This window comes from Lagenorhynchus albirostris, chromosome 16, assembly GCF_949774975.1.
Source record: "Lagenorhynchus albirostris chromosome 16, mLagAlb1.1, whole genome shotgun sequence".
Taxonomy (NCBI): Eukaryota; Metazoa; Chordata; class Mammalia; order Artiodactyla; family Delphinidae; genus Lagenorhynchus; species Lagenorhynchus albirostris.
Genome location: NC_083110.1, coordinates 52,237,593 through 52,250,234, shown reverse-complemented (window position 1 = coordinate 52,250,234; position 12,642 = coordinate 52,237,593). Strand labels below are relative to the sequence as shown.

At 45.9% G+C, this 12,642-nt stretch overlaps 1 protein-coding gene and 1 long non-coding RNA gene across 2 annotated transcripts in view; one reads left to right on the top strand and one right to left on the bottom strand.

The window, feature by feature from the left end:
* SORBS1 (sorbin and SH3 domain containing 1) overlaps nt 1-11,997 on the top strand; it is a 237,035-nt gene extending 225,038 nt beyond the window's left edge. Inside the window, exons 31-34 of the mRNA XM_060125606.1 lie at nt 4,107-4,166; nt 4,752-4,942; nt 7,833-7,945; nt 10,758-11,997. Of these exons, the coding sequence (XP_059981589.1) occupies nt 4,107-4,166; nt 4,752-4,942; nt 7,833-7,945; nt 10,758-10,825 (432 nt within the window). The 3' untranslated portion in view covers nt 10,826-11,997. The remainder of the gene's footprint in view (nt 1-4,106; nt 4,167-4,751; nt 4,943-7,832; nt 7,946-10,757) is intronic.
* On the bottom strand, nt 293-10,539 carry LOC132506846 (uncharacterized). Its single transcript, XR_009535973.1, has 4 exons — nt 10,445-10,539; nt 6,947-7,107; nt 6,785-6,865; nt 293-1,033 (listed from the first exon to the last, which is right to left on the bottom strand). It is a non-coding gene; the product is annotated as an uncharacterized LOC132506846 (long non-coding RNA).
* Nucleotides 11,998-12,642: the final 645 nt, after the last annotated feature.

The following is a 12,642-nucleotide window of genomic DNA, read 5'->3' as shown; positions in this document are numbered from 1 at the left end:
CATGTGAAAAACTGGAATGTATTTCCAAGAGTCTGAAGTGTACTTAGCATGAGATAATAGTCCCTTTATCCCCAGCCCTGGCTGAGGTCCTGGTTAGAACTTTGTCCACTTTTAGGCTTAAAGAAGGGTGTACGCTAAGACCCGGGAGGGGTTGGCAGCATCACTGGCCAGCGGAAATATAACGTGAGTCACGTACGTAATTTAAAATTTTCTGGTAGTAAAATGGAGTAAGTGAAATTAATTTTAGTTATATTTGATTTAACCAAACATATCTAAAATAGTATCATTTTAATATATAATCAGGATAATTGTTGAGCTATTTTACATTTTATACTAAGTTTGGGAAATAATTTTGTAAAAAATAATTTCGTAAGAAGTGTAAATAATTTTACACTTATGACACAGTCCATACTGGCCCCATCTCAAGTGTTGAGTAGATACATGTGGCTACTGGCTACCGTATTGGATAGGATAAGTTCAGAGGAAGAGATATATAAAGCTGTATATGGTTAGAAAGTGAGACCAGGGAAAGACAAAACATACGCCCAGAGGGAAAAAATGTCTGAAAGTAAACAGCCTTCAAAGTGAAGGGCGAGTCCCTGTAACGGATATCAATGGTTTCCATCTCCACCAAAGGTCCACATGCTGTACCCACCTCTACTCCACCCACCCCACTCCCCCCCAAAAAAACTGTTTACATTTCCGCTGTATGAGATGTTTGGCTTAAATCTAAGGAATGCATTTCAAATAGGGAGAAACTGAATCTTCCCATCTTCCCTAACAGGATAAATATTCTTCTTGCCGTCTTCATTTATTCCACAGACGTTAAGTAAGCAACCAGGTGACTCTCAGGGATGAGTTGAGTTTGTACTAGATGTTAAGTTTGTCTAGATGTGAAGGTTGCGGTGACGATCATCCTCTGGTTTGCATATGACCTGAGTCCAAGGAGGGTATCAGCTGGGTCAGGATCCCTTCTCAGAACTGCGGATCCTTGAGTTAATGATTGGATGACATCCATTACTGCACACTGGACCTTTTACACAAAGAAAAAGTATTCAAGAAAAGTTACAGTGCCTGTTTTCAGGAGAGGCAGAAGCTGGGTGTTGCTATCATCCTTACCCCAGCTATCCCATCACGAGCCAAGAGGGAGGTGGTGTATGGCGACTAGAACCTGAGAGGTTCAGTACTCAGTGGCTTTGCCACCTTGTGAAAATCTTCAGAATTCCATGAGCCTTAAAATTTCCTTTTCTGCCCTCCCCAAGTCAAAGGGTGAGTATAAAAGTCATGCGAGGTAATGGACCTATATGTGTTTTTTTTTTTAAGATGTTGGAAGTAGGAGTTTATTAATTTATTTATTTTTGGTGTGTTGGATCTTCGTTTCTGTGCGAGGGCTTTCTCTAGTTGTGGCAAGCGGGGGCCACTCTTCATCGCAGTGTGCGGGCCTCTCACTATCGCGGCCTCTCTTGTTGTGGAGCACAGGCTCCAGACATGCAGGCTCACTAGTTGTGGCTCACGGGCCTAGTTGCTCCACGGCCTATGGGATCCTCCCGGACCAGGGCTCGAACCCGTGTCCCCTGCATTAGCAGGCAGATTCTCAACCCCTGTGCCACCAGGGAAGCCCCCCTATATGTGCTTTGAAAGCGACTTTAAAAAAAAAAAAAGATGCTTTACAAAAGAAAGGGACAGTGGGACCTCCCTGGTGGTCCAGGGGGCATGGGTTTGATCCCTGGTCGGGGAACTAGGATCCTGTATGCCACACGGCTCAGCCAAAAAAAAAAAAAAAAAAAAGGGGGATAGTAAACTATCAGGTGGTTCTTAAGGTAGCTGATTCACCAAAACTCTTTTAAATTTAAGTGTGAAGTATTTGCTAGATGATTGATTCCAGTCACTCCTTTAGGATTAAAGTTGATTCGAAAGATGCTGTGGGGCTTTGGTAAACTGGAGGTCATCTCAGTAAATTGTCTGCATCCTCTCTTTGTGCTGCACTTGACCTGAGGTTGTTAGGCCACCAGCTGGAGTTTGGAAATCTTTTCTCTCTTTATGAGAACTTTTATTTTCACGAGGTGAGCCAGACCCACCAGTCTTGGCACACTGTAGCTGAAGAATCTCAGTGTTGGGTAACCGAGGTGCTCTGCAGCCTTGCTCCCCAAAAGTTGGTCTGTGGACCAGCAGCATGGGCACCACCAAATGGAAATGAACAGGCTTAGGATGCATCCCAGATGTGGCAGATGAGAATCTGCATTTTAACAGGATCCCAGGTGAATCTGACATACATTAGGGTTTGAGCAGCAGTGCTCTACAATATCCCATCTAGCAAAAGTCAACACTGCCTCAGCTGGAACAGCTGCTGGGACTGACCACTCACCTCCTCTCGAGGCAAGTCCCTTCTGTTGGACAGCTCTCATGTTTAGAAAGTTTTACCTTCTATCAAGTCAAAATCTGCCTGTAGGTATCACCCACTCAGTGCTGCCACATAGAAGCCCATATAGTAGATGCCTGGGAGTGTCATTATTTTCCTTTGTTATGCAGAAGCCTTGATCCAGAGGCTGGATGGGCAGTGAGTGGGGCCACACAAGGTCAGCTCCCAGTCACCTGGCAAAGGCCCGCGGGTCCTGAGACGTCTTCTAAAGAGCAGAACCCTTGCAGTTCTGTCTCTTCTCCCCGAGTCCAAGGGCGCTGGTTTAAGAGATTGCAGTTTGGAGAACTTGAAAAGGTTTTCCAAAAGGATGAGAGTATAGAAGTGATGGCTGGGATGAAAGCTGGTCCTGCAGGCCATGCTAATGGATGAGAATTTACAGCGGAGACGAACAGGAAGGGATGGTGTGGTGGGGCAGTGTTACCTCTTGTTAGCTGTGTGACATTGGGGAATGCACTAAACCCCTCTGAGCATCCGCTTCCTGGGCTTTAAAAGAAAATGGGATGATAAACCCTGTCCTTCCTGTCTCCAGGGTTCCTGTGGGACTCATTGAGAATAATGTCAGTGAGCACACTTAATAATGAGGGAAATGGTCCGAGGATGAAAGAGAAGGTCCAGTGGGACAGTAGGTGAATCCAGGAGGCAGGTCTACCACTAACTTGCTGGGTGACCTCAGGGGAGGCCCTCACCCTCTCTGGGCCTTCCTGTGAAACAAGGGGGTCACACACTGAAGATCTGAACGCTCTTCTAGAAGGCCCTGGAGCTGCTGTGACTCATCACTATTATTGCACGTTAGCTGGAGGGTTTCTCCAAGGATGGCTCTTCAAATATTCATTTAGGGAGACTTCTTAGAGCTTGGATTTGAATCCTCTCTGGGATAAATAATTCCAGACATTCTTCCAGTGAAGGCCTGGCCTGTGCTATAGGATCCTTACTTAAAAGACAGGTCCGCTTGGCCACGATTGCACTTTATTTCCATGTCAGCATGTGGGGTCTAAGCTGGTGAGTGAAGAGTGATAGTTTCATTTCTACCAGTGTGTCAGGACACACCATCCTGTTTCTGGAAGCAAGCTCTGCCCCATGAGATATCAGAACTCATCGATCGCATACTTAGCTGGAGAGTATCATGTGCAGGTTTTTCCTGGGGAACAGTCTCACTTGATACGTCACATATTACCAAGGAGTTTTTCAAAAGTGTTGCTCTTTTTATACACACGGGAAAAGGGCATACCTGATACTTTTATGAGCCTGCTCGGCCAGAGGAGGTTCCCAGTCAGAATAAGTGGAACTGGCTTTTGGTACAGCAGCCCTTCCATAGATGCTTGCCAGCTGAGAGCAAGGGGACCAACCTGTGTGGTTACAGAGGGACATAACTGTTCCTTAAGGTAGCCCTTCTGTGTCTCTTCCCTGCCAATCTGGGGTCCCTGTGTTGTTCATTCTCACCTCACTGCAGCCATGTTCCCAAGTGCTCATTTCATTGCCTGGAACCTTGCTTCTAACTCTGTACGTTGCATTTTCTCCTCTGCACCCACCGTGTTGTCTTGGAAACTCGGTGGCCACAGGCCACGAGTATCCGGTGTCATTGAATGTGATGGTGTGGTATGTGTATTTGCTCACACTTTTATTTTGAATCCTTTCCAATGTGACATCTGCTAAAATGTCTCCCTTATAATTTGCTTGGTGATCACAGCCTTCTCATCATTCATTGAGAGCAGGACCTGATCTCACAGAATCTGAAAAGAGCTATGTGGTAAGATGCCTGTTGAATAAGACTGTAGCTTTTCTAAAGAGAATTCTTACTGATTTGTAGAGTCTAGACTGGAGTAATGCCTGGTTAACTCACAGAGCCATTATTTACAAGAATTATATGACTATTGTAGTAGAGAGAGATGTTAGGCCACCCTCTCCCCTCAAAAAAAAAAAAAAGCAGAGGAATTTAGAGACCATATTTCTACTCTGCCTACATGTGGGATTAAATTAATATATTAGTGCATGATTGGGGATACATACTTGCATTTCTATCCTGTAATTATTCCATTTGTAACAGTTACTCACTAATTACAGGCTTTTATGCTGCTGCCTTTTTTTTTTTTAAATATTCATACTAAATCCCAAATTCTTCTGTATCTTACCTGTTTTTTCCATGCTTACACCTGGATTCCTCCTGCACTCCACTACTGGAATATCTATTTTTTTAACCTGGATCTTCAACTCTGTTGTTTCCCTGGACTTATGTGCTTCGTCTGGAATGTTACATCTCTTCCTCTCTTTCTTTTTTTTTGTCCCCATGTTGACTGTTTTATGGGGGTTTCTGGATATCTCGGGGCCACCACAGGAAGCAGTTTGCAATGAGATCATAAACATTGCCGAAAAATCTGTTCATTACTGCAGCACTGTTTCTCATCCCCTTGACTTTCATCACAAGGTATCCCCTTCTGACAATAAATCATCTCTAATCATTTCTCAGCAACCTCAAGCCCAGCAGCGAAGAGTCACCCCAGACAGGAGTCAAACCTCCCAGGATTTGTAAGTACACTTGGCGAACCTCAGTTCTCGAGTTCTCAGTAGACCATTGGGCTTAGGAAGTGGGTCACTGACTGACTGTGGGAAGGGCAGCCATTTGGGGGGATGAACCAGTCACTCCAAGCTTCTCTGAGGGTTTCTAGTTAAGGCTGTTTCCCATCAGCCAACGTGAAAATAGGTGGCAGGTAAATAAAGGAGGTCATGGACTCTTGGGGGAGAGAGGTAAAGAATTTACTGCCATATAGGGCAACTGGGAGCTGCGCTGACTGGTTTCATTCCTAGTGCTGTGATAGTGTAGAGGAAGGAGTGTTAATTCTGACTGGAGAGGAATGAATAGGGTTGATCCATTCATTTAAAAAAAAAAAAAAGTATTGGCTATCTATGTTCTAAGCACAAAGGAGTAAACTCCATTCACAGAGGAAGGGGGTTCTGGAATAAGCATTGAAAGACAGATCGGATTTGAGAGCTAGAGCAGGGAGGTAAAAGGTCTTCTCAGCTGAGCAAACCAAACGTGCAAAGGCCCGGAGTAGGTAGTGTGTTTGGAGAACATGGAAAAACCCCTGTGGCCACGGTGTGCAGTTCATGGAGGGAATGGAGACAAAGCTCAAGGAGCAGGTTAGGACCAGACTGTAGGATGCAACTGAAATAAATTTGGATTTTAGTCTGCATTCACTCAGGAGCCACTGAAGGGTTTTAAAATCAGGACCATACTTGGGAGTTCCCTGGTGGGTCCAGTGGTTAGGACTCAGCGCTTTCACTGCTGTGGCCCCCGGCTTCAATCCCTGGTCGGGAAACTAAGATCCTGCAAGCCACGCAGCGTGGCCAGAAAAAAAAAAAAGAGGAACACATGAATTGGATTTCGTTTTAGGTAGATACATCAGTCAACAGAGTGGAGAGAGGATTTCAGAGACGAAGGACAAAGATAGTGGTCTGGAGATATGAATACAGCAAAAAAGTGGTGAGGGCCTGAGCTAGGAAAGAGTGGGCCTCTGGTGCATGGAAGAATATAAGATTATATAAGATTCCCCGAGGAGATTGGGAGAAAGGGAGAAGAGAACTGAGGATAGGTCCTTGGGGAACCAACTTTTAAGGCAACAGAGTAGCAGCCAGCAAAGGAGACAGCAGGAGACACAGGCGAGGGTCTAGGAGCACTCACTGTGTGCCACAGAGCAAGCAGTGTGTGGCCAGTGGTGCCCCTGCTTCAGAGAGGCGAGGAGGGTAGGAAATGAGAAATGTCCTCCAGGTGGCACCTGGAGAAATCGTTGGTGACCTCTGCAATGACAGCGCTGCTGCAGGCAGACCCTGTGTTACAGAGGGCTGATGAGTCTGTGCGATGGTGGGTGGGCGGAGCGGGCGACAGGGAGGCTACTGTAGGTTCAGGGAGTATGCAGAGGCTTAAGCACATCTATACTTGAGAAGGAGTTAACAGAATCGAAAGATGTAAGAGAGAAGACGTTAAGTCGAGGAAATAGCCCAGGGAAGGGAGTTTAGCCTGGCCAGGACCAGGGACCCTTCCTTACACATGGCAGTAGGGGCAGGAGGGGAGGAAAATTAAAGCTCTGCTCAGAGGCGGGGGAAGGACTCTATGGAACTGTGTCCAAACAGTATGAAGCCCCTCCAAAATTAGAGCCAGTCGGGGACCCAAGCAGCAAGGTTGCAGGACTGCTTCCAGCCGGTCTCCGCTGTCTGGGGTGAGACAGTGAGGCAGATAACAGGAGTAATCTCCCAGAGCTGAGAGTGGCAAAGCAGCCACAGCGGCAGTAAAGGGCCTGAGGCATCGTAACGAGTCCAGGTTGGGTAAGAGACAGCAGGCAAATACAGAAACATCAAAACGTATTCATTTACCAACTGGAAATCCATCTGCAACTCTTAATTCCTCATTAGAGACCTTCCTTCTGGCGGGCAGATCCATCTACCAGAGTTTCACTACATTTGAATAAATATGTAAAATTAAATTGCCCCTTTGGTTTTAGCAGAGAGCAGAACCTAGGAACTGACTCCACTTACTCGTTTCTAGTCTCTCTTGCCCACATGCTGGCATTCACTGACATCCACTGAAAATGGTAGATGATGGGCTGGTTTGCAAAGTTTTACCTGCTACTGTTGTGTTTCAAAGTAGCAAGTAAACAGAACTGTGAACTGGTGCATAGTAGGTGCTTCTTAAATATCTATCGAAAGAGTAAATGAAAGCAAGCCTTTATTTGCTGCCAAAACAGGTATCAGATTTCACAAGTAGTCCAGCTTTTTCCAGAGCCTGTTGTCAGAACAGACCAAATTGCCTTAAGGCCAACTAACAAGCAAATAAAAATCTTAACCCCAAACATCACTGGGATAGAAATGCTTTCAAGAGTTTCAGAAAAGTGGCATCCACGTTTAAAAGCAATTAATGAAATGTGTGTTGGCACGTAAAGAAACTCAAGGTACTTTTGCTGAACAGTGAGGCAATTGAGATGTACTTTAAAAAATTATATATATACATGACAATTGCCTCATGTTCTCCAATGTATGTGACCAGAATATAATGTCTGTCTCTGGACCTAAGTAACTTCTGATTATCCTTGATAATCGACATGTATTACCCTATGTTAAGAAAAAGACTCAATTAACTTTAAAGGGGGAGCATCTAGACAAAAAAGCTTGGCTGTGGTAACCAAATGAAACTGAATAAAAGGACTGATCAGGACTTGCTTCTCAAAAGTTCCCCATCCCTGTGAATCTTAATTTGCTTATCACATGGATCTCCCCAAATTATTAGAGAAATAGCCAATAAAATACTTTTATCCCCACTGATGAGTAGGAAACACTACCCAAATGTTGATTCAGCTGAAATGGGTTTTTAAAACTCATTATTTAATTCCATCAGTGTTTGAGTCAATGTTTATTTCTCTCACAGATTTAGCTACCAAGCATTGTATAGCTATATACCACAGAATGATGATGAATTGGAACTCCGAGATGGAGATATTGTTGATGTCATGGAAAAGTGTGACGATGGATGGTTTGTTGGTAAGTGACATCATACTTTTCTTACCAGTTGTGTATTGAAGGAAGAACTAGGCGTGATGAGTCACGAAGAGAGCACTATTCTCTACACACAGAGAAGGGCCTTCTCAGTTCCTATACCACCATTAGGAACGATGAGCCACCCAGTTTATGTTTGCTCTCAGGGCAGTGTGGATGATGCTAACATTGAACCTGACAACCAAAAATGCCAACACCTACTGCATGGAAGGGCAGGTGCCACCTTCATCCATTGAGTTCTGTTTGTTTGTATTTCTTTCTTTTTTTTTTTTTTTTTTGTCTGTGCCATGTAGCTTGCAGGATCTTAGTTCCCTGACCAGGGATGGAACCAAGGTCCCAGCAGTGAAAGCGCTGAGTCCTAACCACTGGACCGCCAGGGAATTCCCTCTGTATTTCTATTGCGCATCTGTCCGTCCTACATTCGGAAATTTTAATTTTTAAAACGCCTGTGGAACACCACAAGAACACTTGAGCCTAGATTTCTGCCATGAAGCTCAAGCATATGTGTAGACATTCCAAAGACCCCATTTACTCGAGGCTTCTAATAACTTTCCTCAAAGCAACCTGCTTAATTAAAGGAGTCACTTTCATAGGATGGGGGAGAGAAAGATCAGAATTTGAGATTCTGTAACAAAACAGATGCTTGATATACTGAAGTTCTCTCAACAAACAGCCTGTAAGACAAGAATTATCCTCTTTCCACAGATTCAACAACTGAGGCCCAAAGAGGTTAAGTAACTAGCCCCAAGGTCACCACCCAGGGAGCAAATGGTAGGGCCAGTATATGAACTTAGGCTCGTCTCTCCCTGAGCCTCTGTTCTTTCTGCTCAGGCACAAATATAATGCTGGGAACCACTGACACTCTACCCCTCAAACAACTGGCTTTACCTTTATCTTCTTTCCAAAGACCACCTCTTTCCTATCTCCCTAGAAAAGCTTTGCTAAATCGAAATAATGTCAGGACTGGGGCCGTGAGAACAAGGCCTCAGCACAAATGGGAAGACAGAAAGATCTGCCTCGGCCTCACCAGCCTCCTAGAAAACTACCCCATCCTCCTCCCAGGGCCCGCAGAAGTTTTGTGGTCCTCACCACGTTGAGGTTCTATTCAGAAGGAAACCAGGTCTGAAAGTCAGTGGTTAGGACTCTGTGCTTTCACTGCTGAGGGCCCGGGTTCAATCCCTGGTAAGGAACTAAGATCCTGCAAGCCTCACAGCACAGCCAAAAAAAAAAACCATAATGGGGCTTCCCTGGTGGCGCAGTGGTTGAGAGTCCGCCTGCCGATGCAGGGGACACGGGTTCGTGCCCCGGGCCGGGAAGATCCCACATGCTGCGGAGCGGCTGGGCCCGTGAGCCATGGCCGCTGAGCCTGCGCGTCCGGAGCCTGTGCTCCGCAACGGGAGAGGCCACAACACTGAGAGGCCCGCGTACCGCAAAAAAAAAACAAAAACAAAAAAACCATAATTCAAACTATGTATGAAATTTAAAATTTTCTGAAAGCCACATTGAAAAAAGTACAAAGAAACCAGTGAAATTCATTTTAATATATTAAGCCCAGTGCATTTAAAATATTATCATTTGAACACGTCATCAGTATGAAAAATTGCTAGGGAGGTATTTTACATTCTTCTCAGTCACAGCATCGCTCGGTTCAGACCAGCCCTGTTTCAGGGGCTCAGGAGCCACATGTGGCCGTCCTATTAGAGTGCAGGCTAGCAGGGATTTGTTAAACTCTTCCAGGAGTATTTACATTTTTATGAGAACTTGGGATGGGGTGAGGGGCATCCGCCAGGCAGCTAAATAAAGGAAATATTTTAGATTCCTTAATTCCTCAAACACTTAGAAAAGTGGCCTTGTGTTCAGACTATGAAGAAAATAACCCAGGAGAGCTCATTTTTCTCATCCGTCAGGAAAGGTGCTCACCACCCATATGAGCACATCTCTGGGCTTTACCATCTCAGTTCTCTGCAGCCTCCTTGACCATCCCCCTGGGGTTTCAGCTAGCTGTTTTAGATGGCCTTAGCTTTGACACATTCTTCTAGCCTAGAAGTTTTACTTTGGGCAACAACTCCAACCCACTGATAGTGGCTGCTTGAAGTGTGTGCAGCAGGATTCTGAAGCCCTATCCAAGCCAATCGGGGAAAGGATGCAATGATCACATTGTGATGTTTGCTAATGAGAGGGTAATAATGACGCAACATCTATCTGCCACTCCACCCTTATCTCCCAGCTTTAGAGAGAGAATCCCAAGGGAAGGAACTATTGCTAGATTAGGGATCCAGCAATGCTGGATGTGGAGCAGCCCGGGAAGGGCTTGTTCCCTGGTAGCTCAACGTTCCTGGCTCAGAGGGAACCCTGACAAGGCTGGTAGTGAAGACAGGGAGTCATCTGGGGCCTAGGCTCAGGAGGGAGATTTCCTTTTGCTGTGCAGTCATAGCCAGTGGACTTTAGAAATCCTACAGTTTAGAAATTCTAAATCCCCAGTACCTTGTTGTGTTGGTAACTGTTCATTCTTCCATAAAGGAGAAGTACTGGAAAGAGCAATGGGCTGGGAGTCAGAGACCTGGGTTCAAAGTCTGTCTCTCTGAGCTTGGGTTTCTGTGAAAAAAAATGGGAGTGTTAGAAATGCCCGCCTTGCTTATCACCCAGCATTATTCTGCAGCCTAAATGAGATAAGATAGGGGAAAGTGATTTGGAAACCAAATGCCCTTCTACAAGCTGCAGGATTGTTACCAAGGACTCTCTCTGAACTCAAATGGGTGAGTCTTCTCATTGTTTTTTTTTTTTTTTTTTTTTATAGGTACTTCAAGAAGGACAAGGCAGTTTGGTACTTTCCCAGGCAACTATGTAAAGCCTTTGTACCTATAAGAAGACTGAAAACCACAGAGATGATTTTTATTGGAGGATGAAGCATAATTCATGAATTTGTCTCTTTATTTAAACATTGAGTCAGTAGGAAAACTAATGCAGTGGATAAAGAAAGAAGAAAAAGAGAGGACAGAGAAGTGTTGCATTTAAAACCTGGACCTGTCTAAGCTTACTGCGTGTATCAGGGCTGAACCACGCAGAAAAGGAATGAGGCAAGTTGGTATTTACTTAGCTGCTTCTGGGAGCCACTCCAGCCCTGCCCTCTCCCCCACCCCCGCCCCACCTTGAGTAATCTGACCTGCAGCCTGGTCCAGGAGCAGTTAGGCCAGAAATGCTTCTTGCTGCTTCAGGCTTGACCGGCTTTGGCTCAAAAGGGTCATTTAGCCTGCAGGAGCCCTCAGAGCAACAGGCAGATCCCCAGCCATCCTCCAAGGCCCACACAGACTCCCCCAGTCGCCCCGGAGCCTGCCAGTCCCCTAGTGCTGTGAGAGACCAGTCAGGGCTGCCAAGGCGATCCCTAAACAGTAGCGGAGACCCCAAACTACCCAAGGCCCAGTGCCTCACTGGAGGTAGGTGGGGAAATGGAGGTCAAAGTAGGCGCCCAGTGCATTCAGCCTGCGTGCAGCTTTGCCACTGACGCCCCGGTGTTCAGCCACAAAAGCACACAAGGTTTGCCCCTGGAGCAGGGTGGCCAGGCAGATAGTTAAATTTGTATTTCCAGGTGATTAACTCAAGAAGCGCTGTAGCCTGAGGGCCCTTGCAGTGGCTCCTTCCCCGTATCACTGGCTGTTATGAACGGTCACCTTCAGGGCAGCACAGTTTCATTTAGCAGAATGCCATTGCTGCTCTTTCTTTTCTGGGTTGTTTTAGGCCAGGACAGTTTGGGGTTGATAGGCCTGTTCTCACAGAGAACCAAGGATGGTGTTCAGTGACTCAGGTAACGTACACCAGTGTACACTGGACGCCAGGGGCCACTGATGAGCAAGCCACACTCCAAGCCTTAGAAGAGGTTCACCGTGTCTCCATTTTCATTGGCCATAGGAGTCCAAGGACTACCCCAAATGTAGGAACCCAAGGTTATGAATCCTGACTCACCCTGTGAGGCTTCTCTTTAGAGCAGAAGGTGCAGATACAGTGGCCCTAAGAGTGAGGCCGTGATTCTGCCACTCCCAGGAGGCCAGTCTTTTGTGGGGGATGGAGGCTGCTGGGATGCCTGGGGTGTTCCGTCACAACTTTATCCAATTCAAGGATGCTTACTGGCCACTCTGTTAGACACCTTGGAGAGAGAAAGATAGAAATGACTCATTCCCTGCCTGCTGGGAACTCAGAGGTGGTTGGAGAGACAGACACACAAAAATACTGAATCAAGAGAGACTGTGATAAGTGCTAAGAAGGGTGTGAGAGAGGAAGAGATGAATTTTCCCTGAAGGGACCCTAGAAAGCATTGTCATATTTCTGTCTCCATTAGCTCACCTTGAACAACTAGGATGCTGGAAGAACCTTTGTCTGAAGGTGGTTTATGGCTGGAAATACTTGGAACTGTTTCCAGGGTCTTCAAACTCTCATCCTGCCCACAAATACACATCCAAGGTCACAAATAGGAGTAGCAGTTCCAGGTTGATAGGGTGTGTACAGGAACCCTGACTCTTTGCATATAGCTCAGAATTGGCCTAGGACCCATGTCCCAGAGTCTTTATAAGCACAGAGTTTGTCTTCAGTGCCTCAGCTTCTCCCTCCACTACGCATCTTAGGACCCCCACCAGCTGCCTACCCCCGTCAGAGAGCCACAGTACCCTCACTCCCTGTCCTTCAAAGCA